Source organism: Epinephelus fuscoguttatus, linkage group LG10, assembly GCF_011397635.1.
Source record: "Epinephelus fuscoguttatus linkage group LG10, E.fuscoguttatus.final_Chr_v1".
NCBI classification, from domain to species: domain Eukaryota; kingdom Metazoa; phylum Chordata; class Actinopteri; order Perciformes; family Serranidae; genus Epinephelus; species Epinephelus fuscoguttatus.
Genome location: NC_064761.1, coordinates 12,606,268 through 12,632,030, shown reverse-complemented (window position 1 = coordinate 12,632,030; position 25,763 = coordinate 12,606,268). Strand labels below are relative to the sequence as shown.

General features: G+C 37.4%; 2 protein-coding genes across 6 annotated transcripts; both read left to right on the top strand.

Moving 5' to 3' along the window:
- Positions 1-191: 191 nt before the first annotated feature.
- LOC125896025 (lysosome-associated membrane glycoprotein 3) lies at positions 192-6,652 on the top strand. 4 transcript variants are annotated; one of them, XM_049588328.1, is made up of 7 exons: positions 192-325; positions 3,063-3,179; positions 3,755-3,837; positions 4,132-4,257; positions 4,549-4,594; positions 4,723-4,893; positions 6,391-6,652. In XM_049588328.1, exons 1-7 carry the CDS (start codon positions 265-267, stop codon positions 6,528-6,530), a joined length of 744 nt encoding a protein of 247 aa, XP_049444285.1. In that variant the 5' UTR covers positions 192-264; the 3' UTR covers positions 6,531-6,652. The 4 variants fall into 4 exon arrangements, with proteins under 4 accessions (XP_049444285.1, XP_049444281.1, XP_049444283.1 ...); XM_049588324.1 differs by having other exon boundaries at positions 4,522-4,594; XM_049588326.1 differs by lacking the exon at positions 3,063-3,179 and adding an exon at positions 1,516-1,632 and having other exon boundaries at positions 4,135-4,257; positions 4,522-4,594.
- Positions 6,653-7,448: 796 nt separating this feature from the next.
- Positions 7,449-20,550, top strand: mccc1 (methylcrotonyl-CoA carboxylase subunit). 2 transcript variants are annotated; one of them, XM_049588322.1, is made up of 20 exons: positions 7,449-7,538; positions 7,628-7,739; positions 8,310-8,353; positions 9,088-9,227; positions 9,423-9,518; positions 9,724-9,845; positions 10,085-10,232; positions 10,324-10,445; positions 10,587-10,698; positions 11,139-11,220; positions 11,321-11,448; positions 11,557-11,740; positions 12,185-12,294; positions 12,485-12,701; positions 12,817-12,903; positions 14,099-14,148; positions 14,715-14,852; positions 16,076-16,183; positions 18,691-18,762; positions 18,870-20,550. In XM_049588322.1, exons 2-20 carry the CDS (start codon positions 7,684-7,686, stop codon positions 19,002-19,004), a joined length of 2,151 nt encoding a protein of 716 aa, XP_049444279.1. In that variant the 5' UTR covers positions 7,449-7,538; positions 7,628-7,683; the 3' UTR covers positions 19,005-20,550. The 2 variants fall into 2 exon arrangements, with proteins under 2 accessions (XP_049444279.1, XP_049444280.1); XM_049588323.1 differs by having other exon boundaries at positions 7,476-7,739.
- The last annotated feature ends 5,213 nt before the right edge of the window (positions 20,551-25,763 follow it).

Here is a 25,763-nt window from a genome sequence, read left to right as displayed (position 1 = left end):
CTTGGCTGAGAGGCTGAGAGGCTCCACAGTTTGTCTGTTTAACTGATGTGAAGTTGCCATCAGAGGTGTCAGCCCCAGTGCTGACAGAGGCAGCAGTCTCTGCACCACCTACTGTGACACTTCACTTCCTCTGCACAGCTCATCTAGGTCTAAAGGTGTTCGACAGTTTCACACTTAGCCTACAAGCAAGACCACAGCTGCAAAACTCCCACTGCACTCAGCATCTTTTTCTGTAGCATTATTCTTTTCTTTTCTTTATTAAACATGACGTTAATAGGTAACACAGGTGGATGGTCTCTTATCTTCCTGGCTGCTGTTATTCCAGGTAAGTTTGATTATATTCAGATTTCTTCACCACCAGATAATGGGCTAAACTCTCTCGCTAAACTCTGTCGTTTGTCTTTTCTCTTTAACTCACCTCAGTAATTATGAGACTTCAAATGAAACAACTCAGAAACATATTAGCTTACATGATGCCATGCAGCAATAACTACTGTTTCGTGTCTGAGGATTATTTATTAATTTATCTTTAAAAGTTTTGAATTGAAAGGTGGTCTTCATTATGCTGTTTCATCTTCTCCTTAAAGAGTGGTATTTCCTTGAACATGCAGGCGTGAGTGCTCTCTGTTCTGTGTCATAAATGAGTCTGATCTGGTTTCCTCTCCCACACAGTGATCGTTGTTTAGTGGTCTTCAGTGGTCTCACATCTCAGTCTTCTCAGTCTGTGGTTTAAGCAAATAGGTTACAATGATCAGAGTAATTTTTAATGTAGTAAAGCACTGCCACACCACATTCACATTTTTTTTTCCAACTATCTTTAAAATGGAGCTTGTTAAGGAGGGAAATGTATCAAAAACTGTAGAGCATGAAAAAAAAACAGCCTGATTTTCACTATATCATTACAACTCCTAAAAATCTTTGTTGTTATAAAGTGTACAAAGCTGACAACAAAAATGTTAGATGGGATTTTTTTTCATTGTCTTTACATTGTTAGCAACTTTTACTGTTCCAAGGTTCCGTTAAAGCTCTGGCCAAGTTGACAGCTAACCTCTGGCCCCAGTCATACCCATCTAGTTGACACCCAGTGGACCCGTTATGTTTGGGTCCACTGGGTGTCAACTAGATGCACATAATTTGATTAATTCCACGTTTATAGGGATATCCAACACCAAGCTTCAATAAAAACCAAGGCTCATTTGATATAGCTGGTTTCTCTGTCTTTTAGGGGGGCCCTGTGTCAAAATTTACTCTATATTGTGCTTTAATGATGAATATTCCTGATTAAAGTTGTGTTTTATCAGATTATAATCCAACATTTGACAAACAGAAACCCTGAAACCAGGTGCATGTCGAAGTTCTGGCTAGTTTCTACATCTCTGGGAAAATAACTAATCATGCAGTCTACTATCTGCACTTGACTTCATTTATTTGGAAGTGCTACTTTTTTATATAACAATTAGAAAAAAACTCAGGTGATAAAAAGGCATTGAGAGCAGCATATATATTCCTCCACAGGTGTCCACCTCCAGAAAGGCGACAGCTCCATCCAGCCTGCCTCAGACTCTGGGCTGCCCTCTGAGGCTCACATCTACCGGCCGGTGTTTCAGCCCTCTGAGGCCTTTCCTCCAAAAGGTGCTCACCAACACAACACTAGATTAATAACAAACATAAAGAACACAAGCACTGGTTTCTGTAGCCCATCTTTTGTAGAGGAATCACAAAGATGTTGCAAGAATGACATGAGTAGTGACAGAATAAAAATCATGTATATTACAATACAGACAACAATTTAAGTGTCTATAAGGAACTTTTAATAAACTTAATAATAATCATTAATAAGAGTTTTAAAACAATTACACACAATTTGATTTTTGAAACATCTCAGCAGCATAAAAACAGTGATACACTATATAAAATGAATACTACTGTAATTTGAAATACACCAACAATGCCTTACATGGAGTGTAAAGCCCAACAACATGACTAGGACATAACGCTAGTCGTACTCATCTGAGATAATACATTAATTATCTGCACCACAGATAGTTTACTCACATTTTAAGGTAAACTCAACTGGCATTACAGTCCAGTTTTACAGTAAAACTTTCTGTAACTGTATAAAGGAAAATCTTTTGTGTCTGTCCTTGTGTGTATTTGTGTGTGTGTGTGTGTGTGTGTGTGTGTGTGTGTGTGTGTGTGTGTGTGTGTGTGTGTGTGTGTGCTTTGTGCACAGGGACCTACATGCTGAAAAACCATGATGGGAAAACCTGCATTAAAGCTACCATGGGAGCAGAGTAATTTTTAATGTAGTAAAGCACTGCCACACCACATTCACATTTTTTTTCCAACTATCTTTAAAATGGAGCTTGTTAAGGAGGGAAATGTATCAAAAACTGTAGAGCATGAAAAAAAAACAGCCTGATTTTCACTATATCATTACAACTCCTAAAAATCTTTGTTGTTATAAAGTGTACAAAGCTGACAACAAAAATGTTAGATGGGATTTTTTTTCATTGTCTTTACATTGTTAGCAACTTTTACTGTTCCAAGGTTCCGTTAAAGCTCTGGCCAGACTAACAAAGTTGACAGCTAACCTCTGGTCCCAGTCATACCCATCTGGTTGACACCCAGTGGACCCGTTATGTTTGGGTCCACTGGGTGTCAACTAGATTCACATAATTTGATTAATTCCACGTTTATAGGGATATCCAACACCAAGCTTCAATAAAAACCAAGGCTCATTTGATATAGCTGGTTTCTCTGTCTTTTAGGGGGCCCCTGTGTCAAAATTTACTCTATATTGTGCTTTAATGATGAATATTCCTGATTAAAGTTGTGTTTTATCAGATTATAATCCAACATTTGACAAACAGAAACCCTGAAACCAGGTGCATGTCGAAGTTCTGGCTAGTTTCTACATCTCTGGGAAAATAACTAATCATGCAGTCTACTATCTGCACTTGACTTCATTTATTTGGAAGTGCTACTTTTTTTATATAACAATTAGAAAAAAACTCAGGTGATAAACAGGCATTGAAAGCAGCATATGTATTCCTCCACAGGTGTCCACCTCCAGAAAGGCGACAGCTCCATCCAGCCTGCCTCAGACTCTGGGCTGCCCTCTGAGGCTCACATCTACCGGCCGGTGTTTCAGCCCTCTGAGGCCTTTCCTCCAAAAGGTGCTCACCAACACAACACTAGATTAATAACAAACATAAAGAACACAAGCACTGGTTTCTGTAGCCCATCTTTTGTAGAGGGAATCACAAAGATGTTGCAAGAATGACATGAGTAGTGACAGAATGAAAATCATGTATATTACAATACAGACAACAATTTAAGTGTCTATAGGAACTTTTAATAAACTTAATAATAATCATTAATAAGAGTTTTAAAACAATTACACACAATTTGATTTTTGAAACATCTCAGCAGCATAAAAACAGTGATACACTATATAAAATGAATACTACTGTAATTTGAAATACACCAACAATGCCTTACATGGAGTGTAAAGCCCAACAACATGACTAGGACATAACGCTAGTCGTACTCATCTGAGATAATACATTAATTATCTGCACCACAGATAGTTTACTCACATTTTAAGGTAAACTCAACTGGCATTACAGTCCAGTTTTACAGTAAAACTTTCTGTAACTGTATAAAGGAAAATCTTTTGTGTGTCTGTCCTTGTGTGTATCTGTGTGTGTGTGTGTGTGTGTGTGTGTGTGTGTGTGTGCTTTGTGCGCAGGGACCTACATGCTGAAAAACCATGATGGGAAAACCTGCATTAAAGCTACCATGGGAGCAGAGTACATTGTCATCGAAAAGAAGGTCAGAGGCTGTGACTCAGCAATGTGTGTGTGTGTGTGTGTGTGTGTGTGTATGCCAGGGTTGTTAATTTGGGAACAGAGTGTATCGGAAACGACCATCAGCTCTCTCTAAGACATGTGCACTCTGGCTGAGGCTTGATACATATTTACATGTAAATTTATCCTCTCATATGTCTCCAATATAGTGTTAATACAGTCACGTTTTGGCACAAAGTAAACGATCAAGTGAGAAGAGACACTGAATTGAACGCTGTTCTCTTATATAAAGTAATACTTCTCTCCTGTGTGTGTTCAGAAGACATGGTATTTTAACCTGGATCCCTCCAGGATCAGGATCAGCGGTAACTGTGGCAAAGAAGCTGTTGATCTCTCTCTCACACTGCCAGACCATGCTGCCAGTCTGCAGTTCACCTTCACAAAGGTACAACACATTCAACAACAAAGAGGCTGTCTTCTTACACTGCAGGTTGATGAAAGGGCTTTAAAACTGTGTGTGCAAATGTGTCTCTGCATCCAAACTACTTTATGTGATAGGAATATAATTCATCAGAGCATCAGTGAGTCCTCTAGCTTCACATCTAGATCAAAACACTCACAACAGATGATGAAATGTTTGTTTACCTGGATCTGTTCAGAATACATGGATTTCTGAATCACCTTCACTCTCCCGTGTTCTTGTCACCAGGAAAATAATTTTTCCTATGTCTCCAAGCTGACTGCTCAGGTGTCTCCTCTGCCTGTCTGTCCAGGATGTGCCAGTAAGACCACATGATAAGAGAGACATATAAGACGACAGATATCATACAGCTTGTGTTTGGGATTTGAAACAACAACCTGCAAACACTGAGATTGTACCTGCCCTTGCCCTTCATCCGCTTCCTCCCAGATAAGACCTACTCGGGTTCGTCGGCCCATGACAAGCTCTTCACTGCAGCTATTGGACAGAGCTTCAAGTGCAAATCTGAGAATCTGATTTTGATGTCATCGGAGCTGAAGATCAAGCTGGTTCCTCTGCAGATACAGGCCTTCACTCTGCCAGAAGGACAGTATGGAGAAGGTGACTGAGCTCTTCAATCGTTTGGGTATTGCTGCACAAACTTAAATGAGTGTAGGTCTCTAGTAGCTCTAGAGCTACAATTTTCATACTGAAATGGTCCTGAAGCTCTACAACATATTGTTTTTCAAAAGACAAAGACTAAATTCAAAATGCTCAGTTTTTTCAGGCACAAAAATTAATATCTTTTTGTATCTATATGGACGTGTTCTCTAAAGTTGGCTCAGGTAATGTTCTTGCTTGTAAAGGTCCAGTGTGTAGGATTCAGGGGGATATATTGGCAGAAATGTAATATAATAGAGTAAGTATGTTTTCTTCAATAAGAAAAAATAAGGATCATTTGTGTGATCGTTTTTGCATTTTGCGTGTCGGCCACTGTAGTTAGTATCTCCTCGGCAAAGAGCAGTGTTGTTTAACCAGTTAAATTACAGAGTCCATTTGTATAGCAGACGTAGAGATCTCGGCAAATAATTCAGCTCCTGGCAAAAACCTCCTGAACACCTGGATCATAAGTTAAGAGTGAAAAATAGGTGAGCACACATTAGCAGGTGTCTGCCATGAGCTGATCAGTGTCAGAGAAACACTGGTTTGTAACAAGAAGCTGCTTTATTAGTATTTTTACCAGTTTTACTAACTTGGTCTGTTCATTTTGGAGAGGAAGAGACCTCTGTGGAGAATATGGCTCACGGTAAAAAGCTCCTTAGGAAATCCTAACCGGGAGTTTATGCTTGGTATGCAGAAGAAGATTCAGCTGGTTGCAATTTGCAGTACTCAAGGCTAGATGCCACTAAATCCAACACACTACTCCTTTACACTCTTAAAAACATCTACCAACTCTCACTAGTAGCAATAGTTTTATAAACTTACCACAGTTTAGCTTCTCACAGGGCTTCATCACAGTCCTCTAGTAGGGTCATTTAGCTGTGATAAATCCAAATGTCTCAGACAGGAAGTTTTAAACACAGTGGTCGCCATCAGTCTACCCAGTTTTATTGTCTTTATTTCTCTCAGACTTCTGGATTTTGCCAGACATAATAAATAATATGTTGGTTGGTGTCCTTTTCTTATTGATTGAGGAGATAGGCCTGTGTGGATATACTGTGAGGATGAGATATAAGAGAATCAGATGGTGTGATAATTAGTCCCCTTGGACAGTGTTTAAGCCCAGTGAGAATCAGCTGCAGAACCTTTAAGTGTCCTGAAACTAAAGTGGTTTAGTGCTGCTGTGTACCAACCATAAATGATGGAAAACGATCTCTACACTGCAGCTTTCTGCAGGAAACCTGAGAGGTTGAAGTGGTAAATGAAACACATACAAGAATTTGATCAAAGTGATCAGTGTGTGGATGTGTGTGTGTGTGTGTGTGTGTGTGTGTGTGCAAACTGTCACAAATGTAGATTCATCAGCTCATAGTTTCCTCATGTTTCTGCTTATTTGTCTAAAATAATTCTCCTTCTTCTTCTTCCTGCATTTTGCTCTCCTCTTGTCATGTGCGTCAGAGGTGGAGTGTTGGGCCGACTTTAACAAGCGAGTTATTCCCATCATTGTCGGGGCCATAGTGGTGGGTTTCCTTCTGACCCCTGTGCTGATCTTCCTGTTCATCAAAGACCGTCGCAGAGAAGGATACGACAGGCTGTGAGCTTGTTGTGAAACTGGACAGAGATTTACGTCACCTCAAATAATATTTCATTCTCGGTTACTGTTATATAAAGTTCTCAAAATTGATCCTTGAATTCTTCTAGTAATAAGAAAGATGTCTGACATGCCTAAGTATAAATGCAAACAATGTTGTTACATATATTTATTTGACTATTCTTTATTTGATTTTCAAAAGTAATTGTTTTCTGTCTTCATTTGTGTTGTATCTGATATTCTGATATTCTGATTCTGATATATTCTGATATTTTTGCTTTTAATTTCAGTCTCATTCTGCTGTCAGTGAAAGGTTTTGTTCACTTCTGACGTTTAAAATACTCCCTTGATTTGTTGCCTATTCAACAATTACTTAATAAAAGAGGAATGGGCTGAAAAAAGGCTATATTGCCCTTACAGTAAATACACTAGCAATATATAGGAACCAGACTAATTGTATAATGTGATTTATTATAATATGTAACTCTTGAACTTAAATTACAGACTACTGCAAAATTGAGGGTTGAATGGTGTTATCAGTGAGGTTTGGTTGGCTAAAGTGATCAATCAATACCATTGTATCTGTAATATTCAAAAAGGGTTTAATTTTTTATATCTGCAAAGGTAATACAGTGCATAACTCAAATATATCACAGTGTAGCCAGGATTGAATCTTTTTTCCAAATAGTTTATATTTAAGAATTTCCATAATGCTTTACAAGCAATTTTTATTTTTCTCCCTACAAAATAAAACGAGTTTTATGTTATTATTGTGAGTGTAATTGTTTTTATATTTCCTGTAATTCACCTTCAGTTTGACAGAGAAACGCCGCCCTCTGCTGGTGATCTGTGGTAACTGCAGCGTCATCCCCACCTCCACATCCCTCTATCTCATTGGTTGTCGATACTACGAGGCCTTGGGAAGGTCAAAAGTAATAATACAGTTATTTACACGTGTGTTACAGTGGTTGGTAGTGTGAGTGCAACATTTTAAGACCCCATATGTTTCTCTCTGGTAAAGTTTAGTAGCTTCCTGCAGTTAAACTAAAACTAAACTGTCTATGAGTTGTCTAATAAATTACCACTTCGCCTTTTCCTCCACAGCCGGTCATCAGAGTGTTAGCTACCTAGCTAGCAGCTAGCCTCAGCAGCTGGTAGCTATGGCTGCAGTTATTCTGAGTTTCCCAACTCTGCAGGGTCTGAGGATATTTACACAGTGAGTACATTAAAGCCTTACATCGCCGTTATGATTTTGTGTGAATACAGGGTGTCCTCTTTCACGTTATTTCCACCAACCAGCTTCTTTTTACCTGCTTTTAAATGTTAGCTTACAGCTAAAGTTTGCAACGCTAACTACCTCAGGTCTGAGCTAACTTGTGCAGTTATAATTGCCACACATCACACTGTAAATTATCTGCTGGTGTTTATGATCTCATATGTCGTCAACATCACATTTTTTGTCTTCACGACGTCAACGTGTTGATAACATGTTTTTCCATTTTGCGAGTAAGTGAATCAGATAAAAGCTGAGCAAGGTTAAATAAAGGTAGCAAACTGTCAGTTAGCGTGGCTAATGTTGCGGATAGGTACAACATGCACACTGATGTGTATCTGCGACCAGCCTTCACTGAGTATCACATTCAGCTCCGTGATTTAGGCTGGTTAGTGCCATACTGTACTTGCTATTTCGTAAACGCGTATTTTCTCCATTGGGCATCCGCTCTGCCTTTCACAGCCATGTAGAGATTTAGATGGCACTGAAGTTGTTGTCCTGTCTTCTCCTCAGAAAACTGTCATGGACCAAAAGAGGCGTGAGGCTCGTTTCAGGAGGTGAGTGAAGGAAATGCTCCTCTCAATATTATGAACAAACTGCTGTATTTCATTTGAACCTCTAATTGAAAACATTTGTTGAAGAGATGTTACACTGTTTTGGACTTCAACTTGATGTCCAAAACTATGGAGTTATGTTCAGTTGGGACATGGTAAATATATACATACCAGTGTTATGGTGATGTGGGCAAAATAAAACTGTAGTGCTGCAGATGTTATTTGTGATTCTCTTTTGATTATTCCAATGATAGTTGAGTCTATAAAATATCAGAAAACATTCCTGCAGCCCAAATCCACACTGCTTGATTTGTTCAACCAGCAGTCCAAAACCCAAATATTCACTTTTAAATGATATGAAACAGAGACAAATATCATATATTTGAAAAGCTGAAAGTATTTATTAGTTGGTGTTTTTGCTTGTTAAATGAGTTAAAACAGTAATTGACTATCGAATTGTTATTGATTTATTATTGTCCTACTGTTTATTAGGCTCTGTAAATGTTATGTGGCACACACTGTGGATCCCTAGCCACTGTCTGTGCTGTGGTTGCTTTGTCAGTATGGTTGTGATGCATAAACAAGTTCAACGTTATTCCAACAGACCTGTGACAATGATGGTTGCCAGCCTTTTAAAATGTTTTCTGCTTCTGACTTTATTAGTGAGGTAGAGACTATTGTAAACTTCATTTTAAGATTATACTGGTTTTGTAAAATCTCTGCTGTGTCTTCTTCAGGGGTGGGAAGGATAGAGAAGGTGCTGATTGCCAATCGAGGAGAGATTGCATGTCGTGTGATGCGCACAGCCAAGAAGATGGGCGTCCGCTCTGTGGCTGTGTACAGCGATGCTGACAGACACTCCATGCATGTGGCCATGGTGAGATGCTGAACAGTCTTTTGGCAATAGTATTCATCTGCTGCTCAGTCTGTCCTCACTGTGTTCGTCTATTCTTTCTGCAGCTGCTTTGATGAACTCAGTGAGGCATTGGTGTTACAATAATTAATTGTTTACAAACTTGCATTAGTTCTGTTCAATTGGAAACAGATTTTCGCTTTGCTTGCTTTTATATAGGCAGATGAAGCCTACCACATTGGCCCTCCACCCTCCCAGCAGAGTTACCTCTCAATGGAAAACGTTTTGGAAGTGGCCAAGAAGTCTGGCTCACATGTGAGTAATCCTCTACTCGTTGTCAACAGTTTTATGAAGAGAATTTCTGCTTAAAGGAGCTATTTCCAAAAGAAATAATAGATAATGATGTTCAAGTCTGTTAAAGCCTTCAACTGTTCTCCATGTTGAATTATTCTTCTTAGACCAACAAGGGGCTTTGACACTGTTAAATGTGATGTCTTAGACAATGTGTTTGTGTTTGTAGGCGGTCCACCCGGGTTATGGCTTTCTGTCAGAAAACACAGAGTTTGCAGAGGCGTGTAAACAGGAAGGCATCATCTTCATTGGGCCACCTTCCTCTGCTATCCGGGACATGGGCATTAAAAGGTAACACACACAAAACAGTTCATTTATATCCTCTCTCTAGGTGTCTCTAATTAACATTTAGTAAAAAAAAAAAAAAATTGTGTTTCTTGGTACCTAGAAGGACTGATGTAATTGTTTTCATTCGGTCAGTTGACTGTTTTCTTCAGTACTTTGAATGTTAAAAAAGATGTCAGAGTGCATATAAAACATAAAAGCTAACCTTTGTGCCATTTACTTTTCTTGCTCTGTCTCTTTTTTAGCACATCCAAACACATCATGTCAGCTGCTGGAGTGCCAATCATTGGTGGTTACCATGGAGAGGACCAATCAGATGAGAGGCTGCAAGCAGAAGCTGCCCGGATAGGATACCCTGTGATGATTAAGGCAGTCCGTGGAGGAGGAGGGAAGGTGAGAGGACGCGAAAAGTCTGAATAACTATGATAAATTGACTTCAGGTAACATTAAATAAACTTGTGTGTGTGTGTCTGTATGTGTTAAGGGGATGCGTATTGCACGGTCAGACTCAGACTTCATGGAGCAGTTGGAGTCAGCTAGACGAGAAGCGAGGAAATCCTTCAACGATGATGTCATGCTAGTTGAGAAGTTTGTAGAGGATCCCAGGTGATAATAATAATTCTTTAACACACTCAGTCAGATACTGCTAACCATACGGTTCTATACAGTTCTACCACTTGTTATTCTTATTTAAAGATTAATTTGTCCTTTAATTTCTCTGTCTGTCTGTCTGTCTGTCTTCTGTAGACATGTGGAGGTTCAGGTGTTTGGGGACATGCATGGTAACGCTGTCTATCTGTTTGAGAGAGACTGCAGCGTCCAAAGGAGACATCAGAAGATCATAGAGGAAGCACCAGGGGTGAGTGAATAATGGTGGTCGGTTGAATTAATACTGACTGAGGAAGGAACTGTAAGAGATAACGGCAAATTGCTACATTTCTCACATCAAGCTAATCATAGACTGACATGAGGTTTAAGCTCTGAATATGATGAGCCAGTGTGAGTGTCAGTGTAGGGGAAATGTTTGTCCTGTTTGCAAAGAGCTTGTAAGTCATTGTCTTGTAAAATGACCTTTTCAAAACATTGGAAACCTTGGTTATCAAACAATTCCCGATATGAACAAGATTGCACAAGGAACTGGAAATCTGTTTCTCCCAAACTCCTTAATTTACATTCAACTAAAGCTCTCAGTCTGTAGAGTGAAACAGGATAATTAGAGCAATGATTGCTTGAATATATTTGTGTCAACTGTTGAGTGTTTCACTGTGTTTTCACTCTGTTTCTATATGTATTTTTCAGCCTGGTATCAGTCCTGAGGTGCGGAGGAAACTTGGAGAGGCAGCAGTTCGAGCTGCCAAGGCCGTCAACTATGTAGGAGCAGGTGAGACACACAAACACTCACCCTGCACACACCTCACCACACTGCCTCGGGCCCAGAACACACAGTACATTGACATTATATTGTTTGTCCTCCTGTGTAGGTACGGTGGAGTTCATAATGGACGCCCAGCATAACTTTTACTTCATGGAGATGAACACCAGGCTGCAGGTGGAGCATCCTGTCTCTGAGATGGTCACTGGGACTGACCTGGTGGAGTGGCAGCTCAGGGTGAGAGAGGAGGGAGGGAGGAAATGCTGACAGCCAGATGAAAACATTACCTTTTGTCAGTAAAAAGTTTGGACTGTTGTCACATTGATTATTCTAAAACTCCTCCAGGTGGCAGCAGGGGAGCGTCTGCCTCTTCTCCAGGATGACATAATTTTACGGGGACACTCTTTTGAGGCTCGCATCTACGCCGAGGACCCAAACAACGACTTCCTTCCAGGGGCAGGGCCTCTGCTGCATCTCTCCACCCCCTCAGCAGACCAACACACACGCATAGAGACTGGAGTCAGGGAAGGTAGGGAGTCTAGATCTGACTCTCTGGTTGTGTTTACGTTGATAGTTTTCCAGTCTTTATGTAACAACAGAATTAAGTGTCCAACTTTCTACATTGCCTGGTGTATCACAATGTCCCTGCTGGCTCATTACACACAAAACAAAGATCAAAGACATTAAGTAAAAAGCAGATCAAAAAGAGGAATGCAGGGAAATACAGAGTAGAAACCACAGCAATGAGTGCTTGATTAGATTTTACTGTTTTCCATCCATTTGTAGAGCTTTCAGTCTGATCTCTTAGAGAAATTGTGCGATTTTAAGTCCAGTTGTGCAATTGTCCAATCACACGTGACAGCAAAGGTTTAAAAAAGGTAGAAAATGAATCTATGCGACCTCTTAAGTATGTGTTGGTGATGAAGGATGGGAGCTTTAAAAGTGGTATGTGTGTGTGCATGTGTGTTTTCAGGGGACGAGGTGTCAGCACATTACGACCCAATGATTGCCAAGCTTGTGGTGTGGGGAGAAGACCGATCTGCCGCCTTAAAGAAGCTGCGGTACTGCTTACAACAGTACAACGTAAGACACACAGTCACATGATGCTTTTCATGTCGTGCAATTTAACTTGTAATATAAATACAGTATAAGCTAAACTTCAAGCCCCTACATGTAGCATTTGTTTAAATGATACAATAAGTACATGTAAAAATGCCTATAAATAATTCATGGTTCTGTGTCTTAACTGTCTTTGCATCCTCTCTGTCCTCAGATTGTGGGACTGAACACTAACATTAACTTTTTACTGAGTCTTTCGGGCCACCCAGAGTTTGAGGCTGGAAATGTGACCACCAGCTTCATCCCTCAGCACTACGCAGACCTCTTCCCTGCTCCGAGGGCTCCTTCTGGGGAGACCATCTGCCAGGCAGCCCTGGGGCTGGTGCTGCAGGAGAGGAAAAGCACACAGGAGTTCACACAGACCTCCACTGGTGAGGGGAGAACATTTGTCTCATCAGGACTTATCAGGATGTACAGCACATTTGATTTAAAAAATGGATGGTGTACTAAGTGTTTATATTGTGTGTGTGTGTGTGTGATTTGTAGACCCCTTCTCCCCATTTGGCTCCAGCAGCGGCTGGAGAAGCAACATTAAGTTTAACAGAAACATGACGCTACAGCTGGGAGACAAAAGTAAGTAACAGACATATGGTGAGCCTTTATCGCCCCCTAGTGTGGAGGAAGGTAGGAAGGTAAAGGATGGGTAAAGACGGAAGAAAAGATGAACAGGAAACCAAAACTTTAATCAACAGGGTCAAAAGTGGTGGGAATGCAGAGATGCTTTTTTGTAATTATTTGTAGTAGTTTATAATCTTGTTGACTAAATGAAATGCAGAACTGCAATGCCAACCTTTTGACCAAATACTCTCCATCAAAAATTTTAAATTTTTATCAGTTCATCTCGAGTATTTTTTGATGATATTTTAGTCTTTGAAATATCAGAAAATGGTGAAAAAAATTCCTAAACCACTTTCAAATTTCTTGTGTTGTCCCACTAACACACCAAAACAAGTGTATTTAATTTTTCAGTTATATAAATAAAGAAAAACAGCAAATCCTCACGTTTGTGACACTGAAACCAGCAAATTTTAGCCTAATAAATAACTATAACTAAAATACTTCACCTTTAATCAAAATTTGCAGGACTAAAAAGACCTGAGTACTAATTTCAGTGCTGGCAGGATGGGAAATTCCTTCTGTTCTTTTCTAGGCTTCAGTTTGACACCAGAAACATCTGAAAACCCACTTCTCCTTCAAAAAGTACTTGATCTGAAGTTAATATCAGCAGCTAACGGGACATATTTCAGGTTTCTCGTCACATCCATCAGAAGCAGTGCATCAGTGCAAAGTAACTTACACAACAACATACAATTCAGATAATAGATAATACATGTGTATCTACATGGATTACACAGGTTATTTTTGTGTCTATGTTCTCATCACATATCTAGCGACAGGATCATTGGGCCTGTCAGTTAAAAACTTGGTGTATTAATATAATGTTTCTGAGTTATGTCTGTATTGTGTGTTAAATGAGTTGAATAAATAGGCTAGTGTGTTAGTTTTAATAAGATCAGTGCAGTTAGGGTCGACTCATAACAGTTTAATGACTGTTTGAATAATTAAGTTCAGAGCTGATCTGGTCTGTGACACTGTGTTCATTAACTCATATTCATTATTAAATGTTTCTATTATAAATGTCACTGCAGGGCCAAAAATAAATCAGTGATGATGATGTTCAGCTAAAGCCTCTGTGTTAAGTAACTTCAGTGTTTCCTCTTGTTTGCTTCCTCATATTTCACTCTGTGTGTGTGTTTGTTGCTTTTAGAAGTTGACGTGGTCGTCGTGTACAACAAAGATGGAAGCTATACAATGCAGGTGAGCGGGAATACATCCTTTTTCCTAAATTATTATCGGTGTTTGTGTTTTAGGTTTTTTTTTTTGTTTTTTGTTTTTCCACTGATAAGTACCCAGATTTTCAAAAAAAGGCAGATCAGTTATTTTATTTCTAGATACTGATTGTAGCTCACATTATTGCATGACTGTTTTTCTTCTATGATCTAGCTTTCACCTATTTTTAACATTTAAAATAAACACCAATAAATTCCCTAAACCTAAGCATAAAAGTTAGAAACAGTAGTTTGACAAAATAAACATAACTCAAGGTCCACTGGATATTTATTTTAGAGCTTTCAACCACATCTTACAGTCTTTATCAGCGAATCTAATACTGAGTAAACTGTATTCATGGATGAAAGCTGTGGGATGCAACTGCAAAAACCACAAAAGCTCAGTAAGTGGAGCTTGAGCTCAGAATATTTTGCCAAACTACTGTTCCCAAGTTCAGTAATTAAAAAGCAACACTATTAGTAGGAGTAATAGGTGAATCTGTGGTCGCAGATCTGCCTCTGTCACATTTGTCATGACTGCATTTTGTCTTTCAGATTGGCAAGGAGGAGTACCATGTGACTGGGGAGGTGGAGGTGGAAGGTGGAGCGTCATTCCTGCACTGTTCTGTCAATGGCATGAAGTCTCGTCCCAAACTGGTGATCTTGGACAACACAGTTCACCTGTTCTCCACGGTATGTTCCTACCACCACTGCTGACATTAGAAACGCTGAGCTGAGTGAACTGCCTGTAAATATACATGAATTATTTTTCAACTTATGGCATAAATATATAGATTTAAAGTGTGTGATTTGTTAATGGTGTAAATTAAAATGATTGCTTGGCTGTGGCTCAGAGGTAGAGCCAAACAATCATTTTAATTTACACCATTAACAAATCACACACTTTAAATCTGTATATTCGTGTCAACCAATCAGAAGATCACTTGTTCGATTCCCGGCTCCTCCAGCCTGCATGTCAAAGTATCCCTGAGCAAGATACTGAACCCCAAATTGCTCCCGATGATGCTTTCATCGGTGTGTGAGTGTGTTAAAAAACTGAGAAGCAGGTGGCACCTTGTATGATAGCCTCGGCCACTAGTGTATGAATGTGTATGTGAATGGGTGAATGGTCTGATGACTAGAAAGCCGCTGTATAAATGTTGGTCCATTTACCATTTATAACAATAACAATTTAACAATTTATAAACAAATCTGCTGTTTATAATTTTTTGTCTTTTTGATGTATTGTTTGTTCCATAGACTGCAGAAAATTGTGAATATTACCATCACAGCATCCCGGAAACCATCATCAAATTTCTTGATTTGTCTAACATGTAGTCCAAAATCACAAAAATATTTAATTAAGTATATCATAAGACAAAACAAAACAGTGGATGCACATATTTCAGAAGCTAACCTAAATGTTTCAGTATGGACGTGGGTGAGCTTTCTTAAGCATGTGAACCTGTTGTCCTATAAATTAAACTTATTTATTCCTCAAGTATTAAACTTCTCAAACTCATTTGCTGACAAATATATATGTTATTTTCAACTGTCTTTGTGGTCCTTAGCTATTTTAAATCTGGACAAAATGTGTGTTTGTTTATTAGCAGCAGTTTGTTCTGTTTACTCTCGACTTTATTGCAGGTTCAGTTCCACAAATAACAGATTTTGTAAAAGCTGTAAATGGCTGCTTTCCCCAGTCGATTTAATGAGAGCTACACTTCACCTGTCACCACAGAGACTCCCCATCTCTGTTTCCTGCCTTAAGCATCTGTCATCTTTAAAGACTGGGGACTGGGGACAAACACTTGACATCTGACATCAGGGGAAATTAAAGACTATTCAAATCCTCTTACCTCAGCTGCCACTTAACTGTCGCCTCTGTTTCTGACATCTTTACGTCTTCTCTGCAGGAGGGAAGCTCCCAGGTGTCTGTTCCAGTGCCAAAATATCTGGCTGGTGTGAGCGGCTCTGGGGCTCAGGGCGGAGCTGTGGCCCCCATGACTGGAACCATAGAGAAGGTGAGTTTGGTTGTATTAACACAACACATGGATTATAATTGGCAGTGAATTTAGTTTTTGTCATGCAAAGTATCTGTTTATTTTTCTTCCGGCCAAACTGGTTATTGTGAATGACTTTCTAGAGATTTGGAGAGCTTGAGTCATCATATTAAATAATGAAATGTAAATAGAAATGTTTTTGTATAAGCACTTCACAGCACGCTATTTCAAGATACAACAATGAAGAGCTATTACATAATTTTATCTGTAAAGAAATATATTACTACATCAAAAACAGAAGTTTACAAAATGTTCCGCTGAAAGTAGAATTTAAAAAAAAAAATAGACAAAATAAATTTATAAAAATGTTTTTTAAGTTGAGATTTAAAGGGTACACTGTTGTAGCCATTCTAACAAAGTGAGATTATTTATTCCACAGTTTTGAGACTGCAGTTTAAAATGCAGCTTTGTTCAATTTTGGATTCAGCCAGAGAGACAGATAATTGTAGACTCTACGGTGTAAAGCCCAGTTCAGACCAAAGATTCGTGACGAGACAAAACCATTTTAGAACGTTGCAGAGAAAAGTTGCCGTCTGAGCTTGACTCAAGCCTGCTGATGATGTCACTGGCAACTCAGCTGGTCAAATCACCGGTAGCTGGTTTTAGAACGTAAAGCGTGTCACCTGTGTCAACATCCAAACAGCTTGCAGTGAAGTCTGCTGGTCATGTCAAAAAGATTGTAGATGACTTGTTTACTTGCAGCAGCAGATGCTCCGTCCCTGCTAAGCCCTCTGTTTTCATGTCAAACGGTGAGTCGCTACTGCTGCTTATATCCCCTCACGCACACATTCTCATTGACTGATTTTTGGGTTTTTTTTGTTTTGTTTTGCATTATTGCACATTTATTATGAATACAGTTCATCTGATGCTCGTTTTGTTCTGTTTTTTGCTGTTTCATCACTACTACAAATGTAACTGTTGCCACTATCTCACCATCACTATCCTCAGTCATATTTTAAGAAGCTACAAATTATATTCAGGCTCAAAATAAGTCTGAAAAGCTGCAAATCAGAATAGAAGTACAGAGAGTTGTTGCATAGAGATGATACATCGTCTCATCTAGTTACATCGTTGTAAACTGGCAGGTTTTTAGAATGTTGCGGAACTGCGCATTTCATGTAGTTGCCTTCAACTCGTCTTGTAGCAAATCTGTGGTCTGAACTGGGCTTAAGGGATGATACCGTGTGATGTTTAACTAATATACAAAATGTCCTAATAGATGAGAATAATGGACAAGGTGCAGGGAAAAAACTTCATGACATGAAATACACCTGTTGTTTTCTTCTTTAGGTCCATTTTCTCCATCAGGAGGATCCCTCAAAGCATATTATGATGCCTTTGTCTTTGCTAGTAACCAAAGCAAATATGTATCTCCCTGACTCCAGTATGCTAAGCTAAGCTAACAGCCTCCTGACTCTTTATATGTAGCATACAGATATGAGAGTAATCTTCTCGTAACTCTCTGCACCAAAGTGTATTTTCCAAAACATTTAACTATTTCATGTTAACTTTTTAAGGCAAGAATTAGCTGTGTTGCTCTGTGTTGTCAGTTTGTTTCAAAATTAGCAAATGAAGTCGTCAGCACTCACAATTAGTATGTGATACTTTTAATGATGCATATCACCAAAGGGAAACAGATGCGTATCAGTCCGAGGCTTACCTCAGCATTACTGGGACATTTGTGGCTTTGACCCCTTTTAAACAGCAGCCAGGAACCTGCTGGTGATTATCAACCAGCTGATACAGATCATCAAAAAGAAATACTAGCAAGAAAAACAGGAAATTTAAGTCATTAAAAGAAAAATATAATGTTTTTGCAACAACCATCTTAGTGACCAGTTGATTCACACAATAACAATAGGAAATGCATGCACAGATGTAAACTCATCACGTGTTTGAGCACTGCTCTATATCAGAAAACAAGGGTTATATTAAAACTTCCACTGCAGCAGTACTTCACCTCATGCCTCCAGTTAACTCACTGGTAAAACTTACCCAATCAGTGCTCAGTAACAAACATAATAGCATCATTGATTATTTGAACTCATCTTCTTTTTGTTATTGGAAGCACTGTAATACACTCCTGCTGATACAGAGAGTAATTGGCTCTGTGAAAGAAGTGCAATCCTCTGTCTCCACCCTGTCTGTTATATTTATTTATGGGGACGCCTCTGACTGTGTTATTGTTCACCTAAAATGCACTGGCAGCCACTGTAATGAGACTGAAGCAGAGGTGATGAGAGCAGGCCGACTGCCATATTTTCAATAACTGAAAACAATTTAAAGGCGACTGAATCATTAATTTAGAAAGAGAATTAAAGCATCATAAGCAAGGAATAATGCAGACGTAAATTACCTCCTTGTTATCTGTGAGCGACATCATGTGTCTGATCTTTAATGTTGAGATGACTGAAGACAAATCGTCCTCTGTGCATACAAATACAAACAATCTGTTGTATTGTGTTCAGGTGATGGTGAAGGCTGGAGACACAGTAGCTGTCGGAGACCCACTGATGGTCATGATTGCCATGAAGATGGAGGTGAGGGCCTCCTGCCAGCTCTGACTCACACACCTCTTTTCTTTTACCTCACAGGTACACACTGTCTGCTGTGTTTGTAATAAAGTTTTTTGTGTCCATCTCTGCAGCACACGATCCGGGCACCAAAGGCAGGTGTGATCAAGAGGGTTTTCTTCAGCGAGGGCTCTCAGGCCAATCGCCACGCTCCTCTGGTTGAACTGGAAGAGGAGGCGGAGGAGGAGGGGGAGGGGAGCAGCCAGTAAACAGACTCAAACACACAACCACAGCCATGAATACACACTGACAGGTAGGAGAGAGCCAGGAAGGAGCTACTGTGACAGCTGGAGGGAAAGTGAGTCAATCTGAACGGGCCTGGTGTCCATCACTTGATTAATATGTCTGAAAATGTGAGTCAGGACCCAAATCACGTGAGTCTGGTTCAGTCTGGAATGGATTAGACAAATACTTTGACCCCTGGGGACCCAACATGCATATAGGAGGGTCAGAAACAGTAACATTGACCTGAAATGTTCCTGGGTTTGACTCGTGATTATGGGTAAACCTCATGATATTCTCTCATGTACAGCTGCCTTTTACATATATGAATTATCTTCATGTGGTTTGTACTCTTTTGTTTGTTCCTACTTTTCTTTCTTGTGTTTGTAAGTTTTTTTCAAGTCTCTGTTTCTGTCAATGGTGCAGTGTTAGTTTAAGAATGGACTGGGTAATCTTTTGTTGTAAATTTTATTGCACTTCCACACTGAAAAAGGGTTGACAGTTGAGTGTCCTCTCTTTGCACTCACTGGAAACTTCCTAATCTTTACACAGCAACAAAATCTCAACAGTTTGTCAGCAAATCCAATGCAGAAAATATTAAGTAGTTTGGATGGCAAGTGTAAAATCAGTCAAGTTACTTGCAGAATTATGCCTCATTGAACTACAGGAATAGTTACTGATTTCTGAGGGGGAAAACTTCACATTTACATGACCGTAAAATATTTACTGAGTGAATCCCATCAGCTTGTGATCCTTTGAAACTGGTGTGTGTAGGGGAAAATACCATTAAGTTATTATAAGAACCAGGTAATTTCATTTGAATTTTTCTGTCACATGCTTCTTTATAATAAAAAAAAACCTGTCTTGTAATTATAATTGAACCTGCCAGTATTTAAAATGCATAGTAACAGAGCTTAAAGCACAGCTGTTTAAGATCTGATTATTTGAAGCTACTTGGTTTTTACTTGACAGTGATTAAGAGAAAAGAGGCTGGATGCAAACTCATTATGTGTGCGGGAAAAAAAAATGTACTTGGGTTTACTTTCAACATCCACACGTTCTGTCCTTCCAGACTGACTCCAACTCTTCATCATTTCCCTTTGAAAGTTTTCTCTCATAAATAAAACAGAGGTCTGCAAGAAGCCTCTGTTGTTGCAGAGGAGACTATAACATGGCACTAAACAAAAAGGCCTTTTTGAATTGGGATGAAGAAAACACTCCAGAACTATCAAATGATTCCCAAAGTGTGTGAGCGGATTGGGCTCTGATTTGAAAATAACCCGTAAAGGATGAAATGTCGGTCACAGAGGGCTTTAAACGGACAGATGGTTTGATTCTGTGTAATTCCTCCATCAGTCCAAGTGAACTTGACCTGTGTCTGCTGATCACTCTCTTCTTACTAACTGGTGTGTTATGAGGCCTTGTAGCATAAAATTAATAGACACCTGTGTTTCATTTTGTAGATGTGACAGATGATTTATTATTAGATCTTGGACTGGTCAGATACTGTAATAAAAATGTTTGTGAAGTACACACAGTGCCATGTCATTTTTTTGATGTACTGGAAAGCGAAGGTGGGTTACGCTTGTATTAAGAAGGAAAAAAAAAGATTCATGAACATCTCCCTCAGCCGCCTAATGCCTTTGTCATGTATTGAGATTTATTGGGCTCCACCCAGCCTTAATTTGGAGAAGGCCTAATCAATCAGAATGACTGGCTGTACAGAGCCATGCTGTGCCACGTACAGGGGGGAGAGAAAAAACATTTCAAAATATTCCAATACGAGTAAAAAATAATGCATACTGAAATTAACCCAATAAGGCTTTTACTGTTATATATTTAACTATGAGGTTTGTAAATATTTTTTTTATGACATGCTGTACTATGTACTATGACTTTTTTAACATACTACACTATGACTTGTTTTAATCACTTCTTCATGGCCAATCATAACATGACTATAAAATCAAATTTTTGACATACTATGAGATTATTTCTTTCATCACACTTTTTAAAATGTCATACTATACGATGGCTTTTTCCATCACTTTCTATGTCATACTATACTATGACGTTTTCATCACTTTTTTTTATGTCATACTATATTATGACATTTTCATCACGTTTTATGTCATAATATACTATAACTTTTTCTTTTTCTTTTTTTTTTTTTTTTAACTTTTTATTTATCAACATGTAAATAGAACATGAGATCATCATGGGCTGTACAGTTAAAATCAAAGCTTTCTATTACACATACATACTGTACATACATATACATCATAGCCAAATGTCACACTTTTCAAGGCGCGTATTCGATCCATTTTTCCCAGCGTTCCATACACTTCTCCAATTGGAGTCTTAAAATAAAAGTAAGTTTCTCCATACAGTAAATTTCATGAATGATCCCGTGCCACTGGATCAATGTTGGAGGATCTACTTGCATCCACCTTCTAGTTATGGCTTTCCTACTGCTAGCCAGAAGAATCTTCAACAAGTACTGTCCTTATGCAAGACTGTTTTCGGAATTTTGCCGAGATATAAAACAACAAAAGAAAATTCTAAATCCACTCCTATAATTTTATTTATCTCGGTTAATATGTCCCTCCAAAATGGCTGGATTTTCGGACAGGACCAAAAAACATGAACATGGTTAGCCATAGGGGTTCCACATTGTCTCCAACAAAAGCCTCGGCTCTGTGTGCCTGTTCGTAGTGCTGTTATTTTAGGAGTTATAAAAAATCTCACTACATTCTTCCAGCCGAACTCTCGTAGAGATCTCGAGTTTGCAGTGGTTGCTTGTGTCTCACATATTTCTATCCAGGTCTCTTCTGATATTTGTGTTTCTGACTCCTTCTCCCACTTCTGTTTAATGGAAAACGTAGAGTGATTTTTAGAAGCTTGGATACTTCCGTATATTCTTGAGACCAACTTTTTATTATCTTTCTTTTCATAAGCCTCATGAAATATAGAGATTAAATTGTATTCCTTCTCCTCCTTGATTTGTAATTTTTTAATATAATAGTCTCTGACTTGCAGGTATCTATGGAAGTCCTGCTTCTCCAGTCCAAATGTGGCTGAAATAGACTCATAACTCTGAAATTTACTGTTTGAAATGAGGGAACAAAGGATGTGATCCCTCTCCTAACCCACTGTTTAAAGCCCCCGTCCAATCTAGCAGGTTCAAATTCTGGATCACATGCTATCCAATTCAAGACTCTTGCCTGTTTCTCTATTTGTAACTTCCTCAAAACCTTAAACCATAGTTTGAGAGTGAATACAGTCCATTGATTCAAACTGTTATAATATTTTTCTGCTTGGTTTTTATTTCCTATAATAGATTGAATTGGAATTTTTAACTGTGTAGTTTCCAAGCATTTCCATTTAGATTCACAATTTGGAGAGCACCAGTATACTAAGGGTTTCAACTGTGCAGCATAATAATAATCCTGTAAACATGGTAAAACTCTCCCTCCCTTCTCTTTTTTTAGCTGCAGAGTCTTGAACTGGACCCTAGGTCTTCTACTGCTCCAAATGAACCTCGAGATCCAGGCATTCCACTCATCAAATTGTTTTTGGGGCACCTCTAGTGGCAGAGACTGGAAAAGAAAAGCCGTGGCAACACATTCATTTTAATGATTTCTATTCTATTACTCATGTCCAGTGGGAGGAGTGTCCATCTAGAAATATCAGATTTGATCTCCTTATTAATGGAGCCGTAGTTACTTTCAAAAAGTTTTGACATATCTTTAGTAAGGTTTATTCCTAAATATTTTATTTTGGGCGAGTCCCATTTAAAATTGTATTTCCCTTTAATATCTGGGTGGGGAATATAGTTAAATGTGAGGGTTTGGGTTTTTTGGATATTAAGCTTATATCCAGAGTATAAATTATATTCTTTTAGCAGGGACATCAATTTTGGGATGCTTGAGTCTGGGCTTGTAATAAAAAGCAAAACATCATCCGCAAACATACAAATCTTATGGTAATATACTATAACTTTTTCATCAGTTTATGTCATACTTATACTATACTATGGCTTTTTCATCACTTTCATGTCATACTATACTATGACTTTTTCATCACTTTTATGTCATACTATACTATGGCTTTTTCATCACGTTTTATGTCATACTATACTATGGCTTTTTCATCACTTTTATATCATACTATACTATGACTTTTTCATCACTTTTTTATATCATACTATACTATGGCTTTTTCATCACTTTCATGTCATACTATACTATGACTTTTTCATCACTTTTATGTCATACTATACTATGGCTTTTTCATCACGTTTTATGTCATAATATACTATAACTTTTTCATCAGTTTATGTCATACTTATACTATACTATGGCTTTTTCATCACTTTTTATGTCATACTATACTATGACTTTTTCATCACTTTTTTATATCATACTATACTATGACTTTTTCATCACTTTTTTATGTCATACTATACTATGGCTTTTTCATCACTTTTTATATCATACTATACTATGACTTTTTCATCACTTTTTTATGTCATACTATACTATGGCTTTTTCATCACTTTTTATATCATACTATACTATGACTTTTTCATCACTTTTTATATCATACTATACTATGACTTTTTCATCACTTTTTTATGTCATACTATACTATGACTTTTTCATCACTTTTTATATCATACTATACTATGACTTTTTCATCACTTTTATATCATACTATACTATGACTTTTTCATCACTTTTATGTCATACTATACTATGGCTTTTTCATCACTTTTATATCATACTATACTATGACTTTTTCATCACTTTTTATGTCATACTATACTATGACTTTTTCATCACTTTTATGTCATACTATACTATGACTTTTTCATCACTTTTATGTCATACTATACTATGACTTTTTCATCACTTTTTCATGTCATACTATACTATGACTTTTTCATCACTTTTTATATCATACTATACTATGACTTTTTCATCACTTTTTCATGTCATACTATACTATGACTTTTTCATCACTTTTATATCATACTATACTATGACTTTTTCATCACTTTTATGTCATACTATACTATGACTTTTTCATCACTTTTATATCATACTATACTATGACTTTTTCATCACTTTTTATGTCATACTATACTATGACTTTTTCATCACTTTTATATCATACTATACTATGACTTTTTCATCACTTTTATATCATACTATACTATGACTTTTTCATCACTTTTTTATGTCATACTATACTATGACTTTTTCATCACTTTTATATCATACTATACTATGACTTTTTCATCACTTTTATATCATACTATACTATGACTTTTTCATCACTTTTATGTCATACTATACTATGACTTTTTCATCACTTTTTATATCATACTATACTATGACTTTTTCATCACTTTTTTATGTCATACTATACTATGACTTTTTCATCACTTTTATATCATACTATACTATGACTTTTTCATCACTTTTATGTCATACTATACTATGGCTTTTTCATCACTTTTATGTCATACTATACTATGACTTTTTCATCACTTTTATGTCATACTATACTATGACTTTTTCATCACTTTTATATCATACTATACTATGACTTTTTCATCACTTTTTATGTCATACTATACTATGACTTTTTCATCACTTTTATGTCATACTATACTATGACTTTTTCATCACTTTTTTATGTCATACTATACTATACTATGACTTTTTCATCACTTTTATATCATACTATAGTATGGCTTTTTCATCACTTTTATGTCATACTATACTATGGCTTTTTCATCACGTTTATATCATACTATACTATGATTTTTTCATCACTTTTATGTCATACTATACTATGATTTTTTCATCACTTTTATGTCATACTATACTATGGCTTTTTCATCACTTTTATATCATACTATACTATGGCTTTTTCATCACTTTTATATCATACTATACTATGATTTTTTCATCACTTTTATGTCATACTATACTATGACTTTTTCATCACTTTTATGTCATACTATACTATGACTTTTTCATCACTTTTATGTCATACTATACTATGGCTTTTTCATCACTTTTATATCATACTATACTATGATTTTTTCATCACTTTTATGTCATACTATACTATGACTTTTTCATCACTTTTATATCATACTATAGTATGGCTTTTTCATCACTTTTATGTCATACTATACTATGGCTTTTTCATCACGTTTATATCATACTATACTATGACTTTTTCATCACTTTTTTATGTCATACTGTACTATACTATGACTTTTTCATCACTTTTTATGTCATACTATACTATGACTTTTTCATCACTTTTTTATGTCATACTATACTATGACTTTTTCATCACTTTTTTATGTCATACTGTACTATACTATGACTTTTTCATCACTTTTTATGTCATACTATACTATGACTTTTTCATCACTTTTTTATGTCATACTATACTATGACTTTTATTTAATAACTTTTTCATATTTCATAACTTTTAAATGACATACTACACTATGACCTGTTTTCACTTTTTGATGACATACTATACAATGACTCAGTTTCACCAGTTTATGACATACTGTAGTGACTTTTCTTAATCACTTTTTGAAGACACATTATACTATGATTTCATTTCATAACATTTTATAGCATACCATAGCGTGACTTTTTAAACTTTTTTTATGACATACTATACTATGACTCTTTACAACGATGTTCAATGGC

Excerpts from the sequence above, each read along its gene's own strand:
- LOC125896025 (XM_049588324.1), top strand. The coding sequence starts at position 265 with ATGACGTTAATAGGTAACACAGGTGGATGGTCTCTTATCTTCCTGGCT. Across the intron at positions 326-3,062 it reads CCTGGCTGCTGTTATTCCAG|GTGTCCACCTCCAGAAAGGC; the intron begins GTAAGTTTGATT and ends ATTCCTCCACAG. Across the intron at positions 3,180-3,754 it reads TGAGGCCTTTCCTCCAAAAG|GGACCTACATGCTGAAAAAC; the intron begins GTGCTCACCAAC and ends CTTTGTGCGCAG.
- mccc1 (XM_049588322.1), top strand. The coding sequence starts at position 7,684 with ATGGCTGCAGTTATTCTGAGTTTCCCAACTCTGCAGGGTCTGAGGATA. Across the intron at positions 9,228-9,422 it reads ACTCCATGCATGTGGCCATG|GCAGATGAAGCCTACCACAT; the intron begins GTGAGATGCTGA and ends GCTTTTATATAG. Across the intron at positions 11,221-11,320 it reads CGTCAACTATGTAGGAGCAG|GTACGGTGGAGTTCATAATG; the intron begins GTGAGACACACA and ends CCTCCTGTGTAG.